Below are 16,934 nucleotides of genomic sequence, written 5' to 3' on the forward strand. Positions count from 1 at the left end.
AGTTGCTCTGAAACACCTTGATAATGAGTGTCCACCCTTCTCCCCCAGATATATTTTCTAGTGTGGCATCATACAGTAGGGGATATCCTTTTGGTCAGTTTAGGGCAGCTGTCCTGACCATGTCCACTCCTCACCTCCTGCCCACCCCTAGCCTACTGGCCTCTGGGGGCTGGGGGGTGGAATTGGAGAGGGAGCCTTGATGCCGTGCCAGCACTGCTCAGCAGCAGCCGGAACATGGGTGTGACATCAGTGATATTCTGGCCACAAGTGCAAAGCACAGCACCGTATGGGCTGCTGTGGGGAAAGGTAACTCCGTCCCAGCCAGTCCCAGCACACATACGCAAAGGAAGTTGTGGAAAGAGTGAATAATGAAAAATTAGCTAATTTCATTTCGCTGAGGTTGTTTCCAGTCAGAGCTGGAAAGAAAATAGTGATAGTAAAAAACATTCATGTAATATTCAAACGCCAATCTCTTTCTCAAACAGCTGTCCCACTGATAAAAGTTTCATGTAAAGGTTTAAGGAACAATACAATGGGAAAAAGTGATTGTATGACCAGACACCTGGGATGGATACTGGATAACAGGCTATTTAGCAGTGCTGTCATAGTTTGTGCTGACTGGAAGCTGAATAGATGAAGGAAAATATAATACGTTCATTTTAGAAATACTATTGAACTGGTATATTTACTTTTGACTGAAATGAATTTTCTCAAAATCAGGTCTCACAAGGTGTTTCTGGAGAGGGAACAAACCCACAAATGTGAATAGGTATTTCCGGCAATAGCGTGTACTGTAAATGGTACAGCAATCCTAAAACCTGTCTGTAAGCCTTTGACTGGAAGAACCATCTCTTGGCAATGATTAACTGCATTTGTAGCCAGCTAGAAAAAGCAAGTAGATTGAGGTGAATATTTCAGTGTCACTTTTAGGGGTGGTATATAGTTGAAAAGAATCACATATTGAATACATTTTAATCTTTGCTAGTGGGTTGTATGCGTTTTTTTAATTAATTTCCCTATATCTAGTTTTCACAGGCCTACTTATTATTTCAGTGGCCTTCTGTAAGGAGGTGCAGCTCTTTATCCCTGTTGGCAGTGTGTGCTGGCGATGGTGTGGAGGTGGTCTGTCATGGCTAGGTGTGTTATCTGATGTACCAACTTGCAGAAGCAATAGCAAAACTATGAGAGAAAAAAGTACATCAGGTGTTTGTACTGGGCAACTCAAATAGCCCTAGTCCAGGACAGTCTTGGGATTTTCTGAGTAGAGTGTTATGCTCATAGAAGTTAAAGCACAAACCACCTTATTTGTTAGATGATGACTGTCTCGTACTGTGGTGTACCATGAGGCTTGTGTCATTGGAGAGGCTGCTTATGTACTGCTTTGTAGCTAAAAATGAAAGTTGAGTCATTAGGACAATTGCACTTTCTGGTAGTTTAGTTTTGTAGGATTCTGTGTTTTCAAACGATGTAGGCTGAAGTGTTAATATTTTTGTATATTGCTGCTATTCACCTTACTTACCTCAGTGAGGAAGTTTACTCATTTGTGTGTTGACAAGCAGCCTTGCCACGGGAACGGGAAGGCGCTTGCTTAAAATGCAAGCTGAGAGCTGGTTTGCTAAATAGAGACCAGCACACTGCAAAAAGGAGATAAAATTAAGACACCCACATCCTGTGATACCATATAGTTCTTGTAGGCTGCCATTTACCAGGAAATGAAAAGAAGTCCATTAGTTCCAAACACAGTCAAAACACCAAAGTGCTTATATTATGCTTGATTTCCTTTATACAGTTGAAAGCGTGCCTTGTGAGCTAGATCTTCTGATGCAACTCAGACTCTTCCTGGTGGTGTCAGAGGAAGAGCAAAATACAGCTCTGGCCACTTGCCTGCCATTTTAGTTCTGCAAATGAAAATAACTACATTACTGTAATTTGTAGTTAATGCATCTGTTCATGTACATCTACAACCATTATTTGCTGTTATTTCCTCTCTCAGTTCTTGTCCCTGTTCAAAAGACCACCACCACCACCAAAACAAAAAAACACCATAAAATATCCAGCCTTAAACCATTAAAAGATTTGAACTGTGTTCTCTTTCTGGAGCATGTACACATTTCTTAAGTCACAGACAAGGTGGAAGTGAACATTTCCTTCTTCGTTCTGTGGTTGGCAGGAACAAAGCTAGGAATTTAAATTTTTATTTATCTTTAACAATAGAGGGTTAAATGGGTGAATTTGGAAATTCCTTTGAAATTAAGTAGGTTATCTTTTGAAAAGAAACATAAATTTTCATTAAGCTTGCTAGTCTACCTGAAGTCAAACAGTATTCCCCTGGTGAAATCCGGTTAAGACTAGGAAGATAATCAGGGTGACATAGTCATGTCACAGGCTTGCTGAACAATCAGATTTAAACAACTTTATAGAAGGCTGAGCCAATCTCTTTGATCTTGTCATCTCTAAATCTCAGGATTTTTGGTCAAGTGGGAAGACGGAGAGAAAACTTTCAAGGCACCCCTTGAATATGCAATATGCATATTCAAAATATGCAATCTAGATTGAAATTCTGAAGCAACTGCAAGGTTGTAGTGAGACTTGTGTATCAAACAGTCAGCATTTAGGCTACGGAGACTGAACACATCTCTAAGATTGGAATATTTGGGCTGTGGAGGCAGAGACCAGTTTCCTGGAGCTTGACGTAAGCAGTTGCATGATGGCAAGAAAACTGTGCCAGGCAGGATGAGCCTTGCCCGTAACACTGGGGACCATTGCAGTTTAGAGGCAGGACACTGAAACTGTTCCAGAAGAGGCAGAGAATTAGGAACTATCTGGGGGGAGAGAGAGAAAAAAAAATGCTAGAAGTAACCAAACACTTCTTGTGCAATTTTAGGCTTCCCAGCTGACAGTACCATTGTCTGGTGCATGTGCACAAAGCATCAGAGCTTTGCTGGACCTACAGCTGTCCCCAAACCCCTCTTTTAGACCACTAGTATATTAGCATGTCATCATAAGCTGTTGTGTCAGCAGTATACATGGCCTGGACAGGAACACACAAAAACATATTGTTGGACGAAGTTACTACTAGAGACTAAGCCCATTTAACTACAATTTTGTTGTATTGAAGTGCTTAAATAATTTTTCTTCCATTTCCTAGAGAGGTGGTGAGTTGAAATGCATTTTATTTACTTTATGATAGTTCAAAATCTCTGCCAAACTAACAGATGAAGACCAAGCAAAACTCCAAGCTGACTGATGGGTAACCACCAAAACTGACCTCTCAGTTTTGTCCCCTAGGGACAGAGGAAGAAAGTTCACACACAAGACAAAAGGAACCCTCCCATAGTTTAGCCACTCAAATCCAAACTGAAGCTGACTTATACTGAAATGGGTGTTTAACCATCTAGCCGACTAATGACTCATAGCCAAATAGAACATGACTACAGGGCACAGCAAAGCAAGACAGACAAATCCCTGAATACAGCTAGCTGCATAAGCAGGATCATTAACACTACATTTGGTAATGTAGTACCAAAGCTCATTAGCATCGATGTGGTAAAAGATGGTTTTCATTGGCAATTGCTAGTACCTTAAAATTGTAAGACAAAACATGCTTGGCTATGAAGCCATTGTACTACCTTTGCACAAGTAAAAGCACCTGCACTCCTGGCTGGAGAGCAGATGCTCTGGCAAGAGGCCTACATTCCTCACGTAATGTAGACCCATGCTCACGGGGGGAACGGTGTGGTCAAACAGACTGCAATTGGTCTCATTTGAGAAGTTCCCCATGAGCACTGGGATCCCGCTCAGCCATCAGCCCCTCACCTCTGCACAGCCATCTCCTTCACTGCAGCCTGATTCCCAGTCACCCATGAGAAGGCTGAGGGGATGTCAGCTGGTGTAAGAGGTGTTAGGGATCCTACTGTTGTTTCTTGAGTTCTTTGGAGAATGCTTTCATAATAGTTCAATTTCTGTTCTCATTCATTAGAGAACCATATTCCCTTGGGGCAGTTATCTACCCCAGGCATCTGCCAAAATGAAAGGACAGCCTTTAATTCAGTTTTTTCTATACCTTCTATGTTACACTGGGCAGAGCGTCATCCATTCTTTACCATGGAATTTGTTACAAACCCATTCTGTACAAAACGGGAACCCAAAGATAGAGTTTTACTTTTGAATAGATTTTTCAGACTTTCTGGGTGTGAAGCTAATCTTGAAAGTCCAAACTGAGTAGCTGCAGCTTTCTCAAGGCTTCAGGTGTAATGGTCTCAATTGCTGTGCTGATGTTGGGCACCATTACAAACTGTTATAATTTCAATTTGAATGAAATTACCTTGAAATTTTCAGTTTGCATCACAAAGTGTTATAAAAATAGACAAATTATTGAAGTTTGGCAGTGGGTCCTGTAGATCATGATGGGTTTTGATTGTAGTTCAGTTTATCCAAGCATTCACGTCTGGTGCAGATGAGCCCACAGAAAGCCAGGCAATTCCACGCTGGAACTGGTCTAAGTGCACCAAGCAGCAGGCAGAGGAAAGGCTCACATGCCTTCCCTAACCAGCAGAGCTGAATGCTGAATTCAGCCCTGACAGTCCCTGATACCCATTTGTATTTGTTGCAGGGGTGATAGTAGGGATCTGTCCCGTGCTTATACCACAACCTTTGTAGCACTCCTCATTCAGAACATCGTCTTAATTTAAACTATGGGCTTACTTCCTACTGAAGGCATTGATGAATTTGGGTGTGGAAGTGAACATTTACCAGAATTTTTTGTCTTTTTTTGCTTTGTTCATATAATCATGTTTCTGTGGCTGTAGGGATGCTCAGTAAACTCTGCAAGTGTCTTAATCTACACACTGAAAAAATTCTGATACATTCCCTTAGCTAAAAAGAAAAAAGCAGTTAATTTTACCAGGTCAAGTGGTCATAAATTCATCACTATTTCAACCAAATGCTGGAAAATTATAGACCTTCAAAGAATAGAATCTTACCCACATTTGCACATTCTGTGTCTTTCTGTGTCAGCTTTTCCATCTGTCCTCACAGGAGACATTATACATGCTACTTCCACAGTGCTCTGTCTGCGTGTATGTCTGTATACAAACTGATACCCATTTTCCTGCTCACATAGCTTTTCTGACCTCCCACTTCCAAGTGGGAGTTGTACTTGCTATTGTAAGATGTTTAGTTGCCACTACATACATCGTTCTTTTTATTAGACATCAGAAACGTTTACAGGTCTGCTTAATTTCCTGGCCTGTGCATTTCTGTGTCTAAATCAAGAGTTTAAATTATCTGGAGCATGTAATTGGATGTTCTCTTGGCTTTGGCCTGAGGGCTTTTTCTCTGGGTCCCTATACTTTGAAAAGTCAATAAAACTCTTTTCCTAAATCACTTTTTGTCCAGCATTCTTTACCTAGTACCTTTGATTTTAATTTTCTTTCCCAGACCACTCACTTAGCGTTTTTAGGTTACAAAATTGTAGTAAAGAAACAAACAAAAAAGCAAAGATTTATGAAACGCTAATAAAAATTACTTGCTACATACAAAAGAAAGAAACAGAGACTGTGTTTCTGTTGCTTTGAATTGTTTAAAGAAGTACTGAAATTAGTCTCGTTCAGATCCTCAGAAATGTGAGCTTTACATTTCACAGGTTCTTTGCTAGAATACTGAGCACCGCTAGCCCTGTGAGCCCAGTGGAGTCATTCTGAGCCTGTATTTTCATCTCCTGACATCTTCAGCACACAGTCTTTTAGAAAAGGATGGCCAGCGCAGAACTGAAAGCAAAATCAGATGAACTATTCCACCCACTCACCCCCACCCCCTTCTTATGATTCCCAGATAGATTGGTAGGTTAAAGTTGGGGCTAACATCTCATGATTGCTTTAATTAAAATAGCAAAAAAGAGCAAGAAAAAAAAGGTCAGGTTTAAAATGCACATAACTGCCCAGGGTTGGGCACCAAATTTGATAATCTGATGTTTCAAAAGAAAAAAAAAAAGAGGGAAAGGGGATTGAGAAATCCCTTTCACTCAAAGTTTTTACTGACTCTAGGAGGAGTTGTGGGTGCTCAGCACTGCTGTGTAAGCTGTTCATCACCGTTGCTTCTGCTGCGACATGAATCACAGGTCCATTCTCCTGAGTGTTGGCTCAGCTTTCCTGAAGGGGCAGAGCAATCCAGATTTTGACATAATGTGAGATTTTGTACGTACATGCATGGCGTTCTGGGGAGTTCAAGATTGAGTTGTTTCACTCTTTGCAGTCTCACGGCTCTCCCTGTTTGTGCCATTAGACAGGTCAGAGCATATTTATTTTTTATAGCGCTGTCAGGTTTGACTGCAAACTTTATGATTTTTAATGAAAATGATTTTCTGACCACAATATGCCAGTTTAGTAGGATAGTGCCATTGTCTCCACTTTGCAGATGATGTTATAGAGGCACAGAGATGGAGGCTATGTCCGACTGCTCACACAGTAGTAAAACTGAAGCAGTGTCTATGTAATCACCAAGCAGGGCACAGACCCAACTGTACTCACGCTAGCTGAGTACAAGATGGATTTCAGGTTATCCATCAAACATTGGAAGTTCTGACTAATTTAAATACTAGTAAATGTCTGCTTTCACATTAAAAAAATAAAAATGATTCCCTATTATTTTACATAGGGAACATATATAACTAATTTTTAACTGACAGTTTTTCTAAAAGATATTGATATGCTTCAATGAATAATTTACTTTTCAAATTATTTTCTGTGTGTGTAACGGTGGTAAAATCTGATCCTTAAAGGATGCTTCCTATTAACATTATGCGTAACTATTTTACTGTACTTTAAATTGTAATCTAACAAGTGTACAATTGACTTATGTTGATCAGTGAATGCTATTAGTCATAATACTTTATGAACAACAAAAAAGGTATTCAGTAGTGTCTTTGATGAATGGTATTCATTTGACTTTGCTGGTCATTTCTGGCCTGAATGTCTGTAGGAAAAAAAAAAAAAAAAAAAAAGAAAAAAAGAAAAAGTGAGGATACTCACCAAGTAAAATCACTCTCCCTTGAAACACAGTTTGCGGGCTGCAGCTGGCAGCCCTGGGTGGGCAAGGGAGCTGCCCAGCAGGCAGAGTTGGCATGGGAATGGTTCTCCACTGAGCCAGATGAACTTTTATCTCTCTGTACTCTCTATCCTTTTAAGAAACAGAAGCTAGATGTATATTAACCAATTCTGTTAGGATCTTCTATTAATGCTGCCAGAAATTTGGGTCATGGGAGGTGACTGAGAGTAGAAGGATAGTTTGGGGCACTGCTGATCAGCGATGTCTCACTGGGACGTTGGCTCATGGGGCACAGGAACTGCTGAGGGTCCTGTTAAGCTAGGAGCAGGAAAACAAATGCCAGATCACTGGAAAAAATGAATTTTTAGTGGTGGCTTTTCAGTAGGAACATCTTTATTCTGTTTCATGCATCTCTTCTAAGTTAAGGATCTTGTAAACACCTGGGACAAGTTTTCTGTTTCTTTTTTTTTTCCTTTGTAAAACTAAAAATATTTTTTTCCTTTTTTCCATTACGTCTAAATGAAAACTTTGCAGGCATAACTTCTTGTACACAATCTCCACAGAACATAGCACCAAGCAGTTATATTTGTGATTGACAAATGTTGATATTCCTGCATTATAAATAAAATTAAATTAGTAGGAAGCAACCTTGCCTTGAAAGTTAGTCTCCCATCTAAAATTCTTTATTGGCTCTGAATACAACACACTTCTAAAGTTTAAAAAAATAAAATTAAAGGAAATGTTATTGTGTCTTTTCACAGCCTGTGAGCTTTCTTTCCAGTTTTGATTGTACTTTGATCCTATTTTGTAGGAGAGCTGAGTGTTTGCAATCCAGGTGATGCCAGTTGGAGACATAAATGTTCAGAGCACCTGAAAATTATTTGTTTATCTCTGTAAGCTACACTCCTCCCTCAGAACCCCTAGGACAGTTAGCCCACTATATTTGTTTGGGTCTTTAACACAGAAACTGCTCAGAGAAAAATATTATTACGTAGAGTGAAAACTCATAGATGGGTATAATTTCTTGAAAGAAATGTTCGTTTATTTTTAAAAATTGCTAGCTGCATTTTTTTTTTAATTCACTGATTAAAACTCACTGATTTTACCTCACTGAAATAATAGTTCTTGTAGATACAGAGCTGTTGATCGAAGTACTTCCTGATAACAGACCTATAACAAATGGGAGATTTATGATTTTGGTTGATTTTACATTATCAGCGGCTCAAATGCTGCAATTCATACAGTATGAATTTAAACTGTTTATGGTTTGTCATTTGAGCTGATTAGGGAAAGTTTAGAGAAACATTTCCAGGACCCATTCATTTTTTACTGCTGGCAAAATTATGTAAAAAGCAATTTGTAGTCAGGAGATGTCTGCAATACAGCATAACACTTTTATCTTGAAGCAGCTCAGAGGTGGATAGAGAAGTAAGTCAGATATTTAAATAAGCCAAGGTCCAATGAGATAGTCCAAGATAAAGAAGTTTTGCCCTTAGCTCGCACTCTCGCCAGTAGTCAGCCAGTTCTCAGTTGCAGCTTCTTTTTGTGGTCAAAAATCTTGGGAACTGATCTGCCTTCAACTATGCTGAATACATAGAACTAGTAGAGGAGGCAATTGCAAAAACATGGGCACAGAAATTGAGAAGAGAGTGTAATTGTTGCATGTCCTTCCTTTCTTCTGTTTGCCATAAACAGTATGCACTCAGCAATTCCAGAACCAGCCTGTCTGTATCATTAAGCTGACAGTTTGGATCAAGTGTTTCTTTCTGCTCATGGTAGATTTGGAGCTAGAAGAGTCATACCTGAGGTTAGGTACTGCTGCTTGATATACGGTAAGTTTAGCACATGTACTCTGGCTCTTGGCTCTGTACATGCACAAACACTGAAAATATACAAAAGGCAAAGCAACATTAGCACATTTTTTCTTTTGCACGTATCACAAAATTACCAAGCAAGTATGACAGCCAATCTTACATTCCTCATGTATAGGTGTTTCTTAATGACTGTGGATGGTAGCCAACGTTTCACAGCTGAATTAACTGTTACATCAGGATTTGATATTCTCCCCTCTTACAGACAATTCACATCATTTCACATTCTCCCTGCAAAGCAGCCTTGACTGTATCATATTAATGAATTTGTACAACTAAAAATAATTATAAATGCAAATTTGGTGAAAAGGAGTTTAATAGGGAAATTTCATGACTGCACTAGAGAAGTTGTGGTTTAGCACTGAGATAGGTCTGATTGCTTGAGCATGTGGGTGCTATGGTAACACAGTTTCACCATTTGGAAGTGCTTAAGCTCTAAACCACAGTATGCTGCACCCTCTTCCTTTTGAGTAGGGTTCTGTAGAAGAAAAACAGAAGTAAACAGCATGAGAGAAACCACAGAGCAGCAAAGGCGTTGTTAGCTGTAGTCGAACAAGTGGGTTACTGTAGTTAAAGTATTCCTATGAAGACTGAGGATGTCATTTAAAATACAGTGCAATTGATAGAAATGCCTTTCTTCTGCTTGATAAATTCTTGATATTTCTAAATTTTTATTTTAAGTTTGCAAGAAGTGTGTACTTGGCAAAATGAATTGGAATTGGTGCCTTTGGTTCATGTTCTACTCTAGGTTTATGGTTTTGTGAAATTTCAGATATCATTCGTAACAAATGTTGCTTCCATAAATGTAATATTCCTTGAGGGAAATTTCTGTTTTTCTCTGCATTTTTATTTTTCTCTAGGAAAATTAAACTCTTACATTGTGTAAGTGGAATCAGAAAACTCTGGTTTTGAAATTATTTTTGAAATTTAATTTCAGGTTAGCTGAGAAAATATTTCAGCATTCGTATGCTTTTCTTCTTATTGTTTCCTTAAGACAGGCTCTGTATAACAGCAGAGTTGACAAACTTTGATGTTTGTCCTTACCCCTCTTTCCTAAGTCTGCAACATTGCGGAACACAGTATTGAATTCTTGTATCTGCCAGCTATAAATTTTTCTTAATTCCATCTCCTGCCCTCATACTAGTTATCCCAAATTTCTAGTTATCCCAAATTTCTGGTGAAAATAAATGTTGCGAATATGTCCCGTGGGAATATAATTTATAATATTTGCTTAGTTTTAATCCTCAGCTGCTGTAAATTCATATCATTCCTATGACTGCTGTACAGCTATTGAGTTTTTCATCAGTTAGGATTATAGATTATTTTGAAGTGCTTTCGTTGATAAATCTGCAATGAAAAAGTACTAGGCACTTTTTTTTAGGACCATCTGAAATGTCCCAGCTAGAAACTGAAAAGTTTCTACATGTTAATCCTAAATGAGTATTTATTTATTTTTAACTCAGGACATGCAAAATTTCACATATTTTTTGTGTGTGAACCTCACGTGGCTTTCTTTTAATCAATTTTCAAAAAGCAGCAGTTTGTCCAGAAAACAGAAACACTTTTTTCTTCCCCAAACACAAAGATAATGATAAAGACTAAAGTTTAGTTCTGTACTCTGTGTTTATGAAAGCACTTCAGCACACGTGATCCTTATAAAATCTGAGGGGTCTTCTGTGGTATAGAGTTACTCAGACATTGAAGTGTTTTCAAGCCTATTCATAGGTTTGCCCAGATTTATTTATAAAGTAGCAAAGGATCCCTTCATTTTGTGTTTGCTGCAAAAAGTAGCAGTAACATCTCTAGCCCTGATGCTCGTTTACTTTAAGGTCCTTTTAGCTGGTTCTGGCAGCAGAAAGGAGCCTTAAAATAGGTGTGAATTATATCCCACTTGAAGTTTAAAAATAAAGAATGGAGGTTGGAAGCATTTTGTGTAGTTGCCTTACTCACGCTTTACCTCCCACCAGGAACTGTTTTGTTTTTTTTTTTTTTTTTTTTTTTCAATTTAGCATTGGCTTGCAGTGGAGCTGACTAATGTCTGTGCTGTTTGCTAGAAGACCCCCTCAAAGAGCTTTACTCCATCTGAACAAGGAGACCACATCCTGTTGCTTTCAGCGCAGATGTGAAGAGCCCTGACCCTGCTGAGGCAGAGCAGTACTGTTCAGCTGTAAAAGGAGGGTAGACCAATTCTGGACCTACACAGGCTGCTTAGTGTGAAGTCCTGCTTGGTGGGGGATGCTGGGGTCTGTCCAATATGCCAGAGGGTGAGGAGGTCCTGGGAAAAGGGCAGCAGCTCTGCAGAATCACAAAGCGCTTTTCCTGGGAGAGAAACCTGGCAGGCAATAGTCTGCAGACATGAGGCTGAGAGGAAGAATGACTTCCTCTGCCCCTCCCTTGGTCTAGCAAAGTCACGCAGAGTGCAGCTGGTTGTGAAGAGCCAATAGGTATGGTACCATGCTAGGTAAAACGCTAAATATGCTATTAGCAGAAAGGGACCATCTTTCTCCTCATTCTTCTGTGTTGTGTGCAGTATGGGATGCAGTACTGCAGCACTTGTGTGCACGGAGGAGAAGCTGCCTGAAATACCTGCCTGCAAGCTCAGTCCCCTGCCTAGACCAGCAGGAAATAGAAAACTGGGTCCATTTTACCCACTGTGCAATGTAAGAAGCAGAATGTAGTTAAAAGGCATGTTCCCTGTCATCAGTTAAGACATTTTTGCCTATAAAAACATGTTAATGTTTTTAGGCTTTTAATGCAGATTCTCCAGTTTCACTATCTTGTCAGTTGGAGTTTCCTTGAATAACACACAAGCACAGGAAGTATGTGCTGGTGCTTCCTTCTGCTTCAGAAGATCATACCCTGGACTTACTTGAAACACAGTATCTTTTAACATATCCTAGGCCTGAATTGTCTGCTCTTGGGTTGCTTGGTCCTTCCAAATGGAAAGTGTTTTCACTTTATTCTCTTTCCTTAGAGAACAGCAGCAAACATTAACTTCTTATAAGGGTGCAACCATGGTTCACTGCAGCAGGTGCAGAGTCATGACTGTGTCAGTGATATAGCTGCTCCTGGACCTCCAAATGTGCCTTACAGCTTGTTTTGCTTGGAGATTAAGATGTTTGGCTTTTTCTTTTTCTTTTTTTTTTTTATTATTATTTTCGGTCTGATTGCTTTCATAGTTCTTCCATCTACTCTTCTTGTTGAACATTGAAGGGCTTCTTCAAAATATAATAGTCCCATATTTCAATCTCAGGGTCTGCATGCCTTCAAGCTTTCAGGAGAAAGGATGGTTAGCTCATCCAAGTTAGGAGTATTCCTTTGAGAACCTGTCATCTCATCTCAAACCTTTCTTTTAAGCAGCAGTTGCACTTTGTCTGCCAACCAACAGAGAGACATTAGAGAGAAGAAAAGCATTTAGCCAAGCTGTCTATTTGCTGGTTGTATGTGCCGGTGGTATCTTTTTGCAGGGCACTCGACCGAGGCCAGAACTGCTCCAACACTACTGGTAGGTCTTGGCTTTTGGGTAAGTCAGTAGGAACCAGCCAGTGGCGAAATCAAGAGAAGGTGAAGGGAAGCTTGCATACACCTTCTGTATTAGCAACTTTTTACGTACTTCAATTCTTGCACTTGGAATGTCTGAGACTATCCTATGTATATTATCTTAAAATGGCTTATGGCTGGGTGCAGTTTAAGATGCAAGGAAATAGGCCAACTTGCTTAGTTGGTAATCATCAGGCTTTTATACTGCACATAATGTTTTCTGGGGGCTGAACATCCTTATTAAAGATATTCTCAGATTTGAACCTTTAAGTTTCCAGGTATGTGTTTTAGAATTTAAGCATGAGCAGACAGCCATGACTTCGCAGTTAACTTTGTTACCCAGAGGTTAGATCTGACATATTTGATAGCTGTGGGACATTTTGGGAAAACTAAATTCATTTTAGCAACGTGTCTATTAATACTGGAGAAATACAGTCCGGTGTGTTGGGATCCTTCTTTTATTTTTTTTCCCCTTTGTTTTATCAAATATCCCTGTATAAGATTATATGGGGAAATGTGTCTTGCTGTTTCTGCAATACCTTTGCTGTTTGAGAGGGTTTTTTTTTTAGTGTTCTGGTGCCACCTACTGAATTCTTATTAACTGCATCCTATTTCATTGCTATGAAAATTATATAATATCATTGAATCACAGAAGAACAGGATAATTATAAACTGCTTAGAATGGCACAAAACTGCCATGAAGTTCTGTTAAAATGTCGGTTATTTAGAGGAAAAAAAGGTAAGGGTGATCTAGGATGGTTATTTTCCGAACTGTTTTAAGAGCTGACCCAGGTGTGAGCATGAGGATTGGATCAGACGATCTCTTCTGGTCCCTTCCAACCTCAACAGTTTTGTGATCATACGTGGCATGTGGTATCTGTCACCATGAGCAAGCAATAAACATCACACTGTATTTAAACTAGATGCTTACAGAAAGCTAATTTTGGGCTTGAGGTATCATTTATGTGCTGAAGTAAGATCTGGGAAGGAGAGGGAATTACTGATTTTTCAGCTGGTAAGCAGGTTGAAGAAAGAAAAATCATATTATGAAACTGAAAGTGACCAACTGCCAGCTTTCAAACACCGAATTTTAAAAATATAAGAAGATACTTTGAGATTGAATTGATTATGGCAAATATGATTACACATGTTAGCTTTACGTGGTTCTTTGGCAGCTTAATGCGTATAGTTAGATTATACAACTCCTGTTAACAAATTTCCAGTCCTTACCTGAGATTTCAGACACTGAAGTGATATACGAAGATCATCTGTACTTTTGTTTCTTATTTGTAACAGGAAAATAGGGGAGGAGAACTAGTAGAAAAAGGGCAAGAAAGGAAGAGACATGAGTGAATGAAAGTTTGTGGACAATTACAGTATGTGAACAAGTGGAATTTTTCTCCTTTTGAAAGCCTGGCAATAGTGTTAGAGAAAGATGTCTTCAGGAAGCAGCATGGCTTTCAAAATTCGTATTTCAAAGTGGAAGATTCTAATCCTCTAAATGAGTAAAAGATACAGTGATGAGAACAAACTTCTGTTTTGATGGTGGACACTCTTACGAGTTGTCCTTATTCTCCTGGTTCCAGACAATTGCCATTTATTTTTGTCTCCCTTTATCCTGAGAGAAATTTCACATTACTCAAATTAAGAATGTTTTGGGTCAGGATTTCAAAACCGAGTGTAAAAGTGAGGCTTATTTTTATAGCTGTGAAAAGGGCGCAACTCCCAGCTGAAATCAGGCAGTAGTTTATGAGTGGTTAACCTGGAGACAGAGTTCTCTAGAGGGATTCTTACTATCAGCAGGATGGTCCAGGAAGCGTGCTGGGATTTAGAGAAGAATATTAGGTAAAGTAAAGGTCTTTTAGGAATACCGAGCCTTGGATTACTGGCTTTTGTATAGTGAGGATTACAGACAGGTAAGATTTTTCTTGAGAAGAGAATTAGTGTTGGTGTCTCTTCTTGCTAATAAAGTCATTCTTCATTCATCAAAATCATGCTCTATTTGTTGATGTTACTTGTACACGCTGCTGTGTGATGAAGAGAAAGATTTTGAGGGTTTTAGTTTTGCTATTGCAAAATGCATCGATAAGTATGAAAGTGCCATTTAAGTACCCTCCAGCCTCACCTGTCCTAAGAAGCATGGTTTAGAGGAAGTCATACAAACTACTACCCTTTTTCTGATGTAGATGGGCTTCTCACCTTCATGCATTGCTCACTCAGTGGTATTTTTTCCTCACTAAACTGCAGGAAATGAAAATGGGACATCTTCCAGCTCTCCCCCCTCCCTTACATCTCCTCCACCTGCACGTTCCACGTCACTCTCACCTCCAAGCACCACTAAAGGTAATACTGAAAACTGGGACCACGGCACTGCTACTCTTCTGTTTCAGCTGAAGTGACATCTATTTCTATCAAATATTAACTCCATCACTGTTAAAGCAATCTGGTGATTTAGGTTGTGTGAGGCCAATTATACTGCAGCAAAATTTGTTAATATGATGAAGACATATGTAGTTTTATTTATTTATTTATTTATTTAAATAAAAGGTGGAAATTTGAAGCATGCGTTTTAAAGAAAGAAATTACAATTCCAGCTACAACATGCTGTTGTTATGGGTTCATGTTTTCCTTATGGACACCCCTTGCCCTTGAGCTCCCAGCTGAGAATTTCACACTGAGCTCTCACAGTGGTACTTACCTGCAGTTACCTCAGGTGCCACAGCGGTATCTGAGGATCTCTGGAAAGAAGGTCCTTCCCAGATCAATAGCATGAAACAAAACAGCCCCAATCAGGTTGTACTTTCTGCAAGTTGCGTGTTAACTCACCCCCTTTAGCTGGTGTTTTCAAACACCTGAAGTCAGTACATCCCCCTACCTTGCTAAAGGAGTGTCAAATCTCATTGCCACAAAGGCATCCCAGAGAAATTGATAGGAATTTGGTACTTCATGGTTTTGCAGATCTGATTGTAAGCCATGCTCTTGGGATAAATCCAAGCAGGTGTGTTACACGGTCTGTGCAGGAACTGGAGAGCAATGCAAACTTGTTCTTGCCAGTGCTAGAGGGAGGCATTTGATTCAGAAGACAACTGGTAGTCTTTCTGCTTGCAATGAGCTTCTCGTGTTCACACATTGCTCACCCAATGATATTTTTTCCTCACTGTTTAGCAGGAGATGAAAATCTGGCACCTGCCAGCTCTCCCCCCTCCCTTACGTCTCCTCCACCTGCACGCTCCACGTCACTCTCACCTCCAAGCACCTCTGAAGGTAACCGTGAAGTCAGGACCGTGGCACTGCTGCTCTTCTGTTTCAGCTGAACCAGCATCTGCTGCAGCCGTCCTGAAACTATGTCCATCCTTCAGGATGCACAGCAGACTCCCTGCTCAAGGAAATGGGACTTCTAATATGGAAAATAACAGCCTACATATATACTTGATGTTTTGGGGGTCTAGTAGTTGCTACTTATCTTTAAATATTACTTTAAAATAAGTAATTCCCCGGGGAAATCTCAGCTGATAGGAGGAAAGAATGTTTCTTTTTAAAAAAAAATCTGATATGGTTGTGTGTGATTCCTTGAAAATGTAATTTACACATTTTCTCTTTGTCTTTTCCAGGAGTTCAGGAAATGGCAACAACAACTGGTAAGAAACTTTTAATTTACATTAAGAAATTCACAGACACTTTTTTCTGGTTGTTTCTTCTTTCCTGTGTATAGTTGTCTTGTGTAATGTGTGCAATACATATAATGCTTTTTCATTCAGCCCAGTGAAATGAAATACTCTGTTTTAAGAGGGAAGAATATCAAACCAGTTTGGTTCTGAGTCATGTACTTGAGTGTAATTTAAAACCTAGCATTTATTATGGAAGATGTGCAGTCCGTGCCGTAACGGGTTATACTTACTGGATGTTCGGTTGCCACCTGTTGTTCTCCCTTACACCACGACCCTTGTGCATTCAGCGTACCTTTGATTGCTCAAAACTCACAGTGCCTCAGTGCAAGAGAGCTCCCAGTGGGGCCATCCTGTGCTGTTTGCAGTTTTGCTTCTTTCTGTGAGTGGGCGACCTCCAAAACACTAATGAAACCGCTGTACCTCTTGCCACAGGTGGCTTCCCCTCAGACAGCACACACCTCTCCATGCACACAGGCTCCGACCCAGCCACGGCACCCAGCAACTCACCACGCAGCAGCCCTGCCGCCCTCACCACACGCACTCCCACTGACTTCAGTCATGCTTCATCAGGTTTGCCGACTTCTTTTAGGTGCCACACACTGCCCTCTGAGCTGTAGGGGAAAACTGAGTAATTTAGCCTCAGGGTAGCATTTTCCAGTTTGTGGTTCATCAAATGGAATAGGTACCTGCGATTCAGCATTTGGCCAGAGCCAAATTAATTATTTTCAGGATCTGGTATCTGATGGCCAAGTCTTGTAGTTACCTCATTAGTATCAAAACTCCTACTAGTGTCAACGAGGTTGTTTGCCAA

General features: G+C 39.9%; 1 protein-coding gene across 12 annotated transcripts in view; it reads left to right on the plus strand.

Annotated features, from left to right (window-relative positions):
• The window catches only part of PTPRC (protein tyrosine phosphatase receptor type C), a 71,023-nt gene that overhangs the window by 24,687 nt on the left and 29,402 nt on the right, over window positions 1-16,934 (plus strand). For 2 of the 12 annotated variants that reach the window (XM_080601746.1, XM_080601742.1), the window contains 4 exons: window positions 14,703-14,798; window positions 15,621-15,719; window positions 16,067-16,093; window positions 16,556-16,693. In XM_080601746.1, the coding sequence (XP_080457872.1) occupies window positions 14,703-14,798; window positions 15,621-15,719; window positions 16,067-16,093; window positions 16,556-16,693 (360 nt within the window). The remainder of the gene's footprint in view (window positions 1-14,702; window positions 14,799-15,620; window positions 15,720-16,066; window positions 16,094-16,555; window positions 16,694-16,934) is intronic. The other 10 variants (XM_080601749.1, XM_080601752.1, XM_080601751.1 and 7 more) reach the window with 6 other exon arrangements.

The sequence above is a fragment of the Anser brachyrhynchus genome (genome assembly GCF_964034855.1).
Source record: "Anser brachyrhynchus genome assembly, chromosome: 8".
Classification (NCBI taxonomy): Eukaryota; Metazoa; Chordata; class Aves; order Anseriformes; family Anatidae; genus Anser; species Anser brachyrhynchus.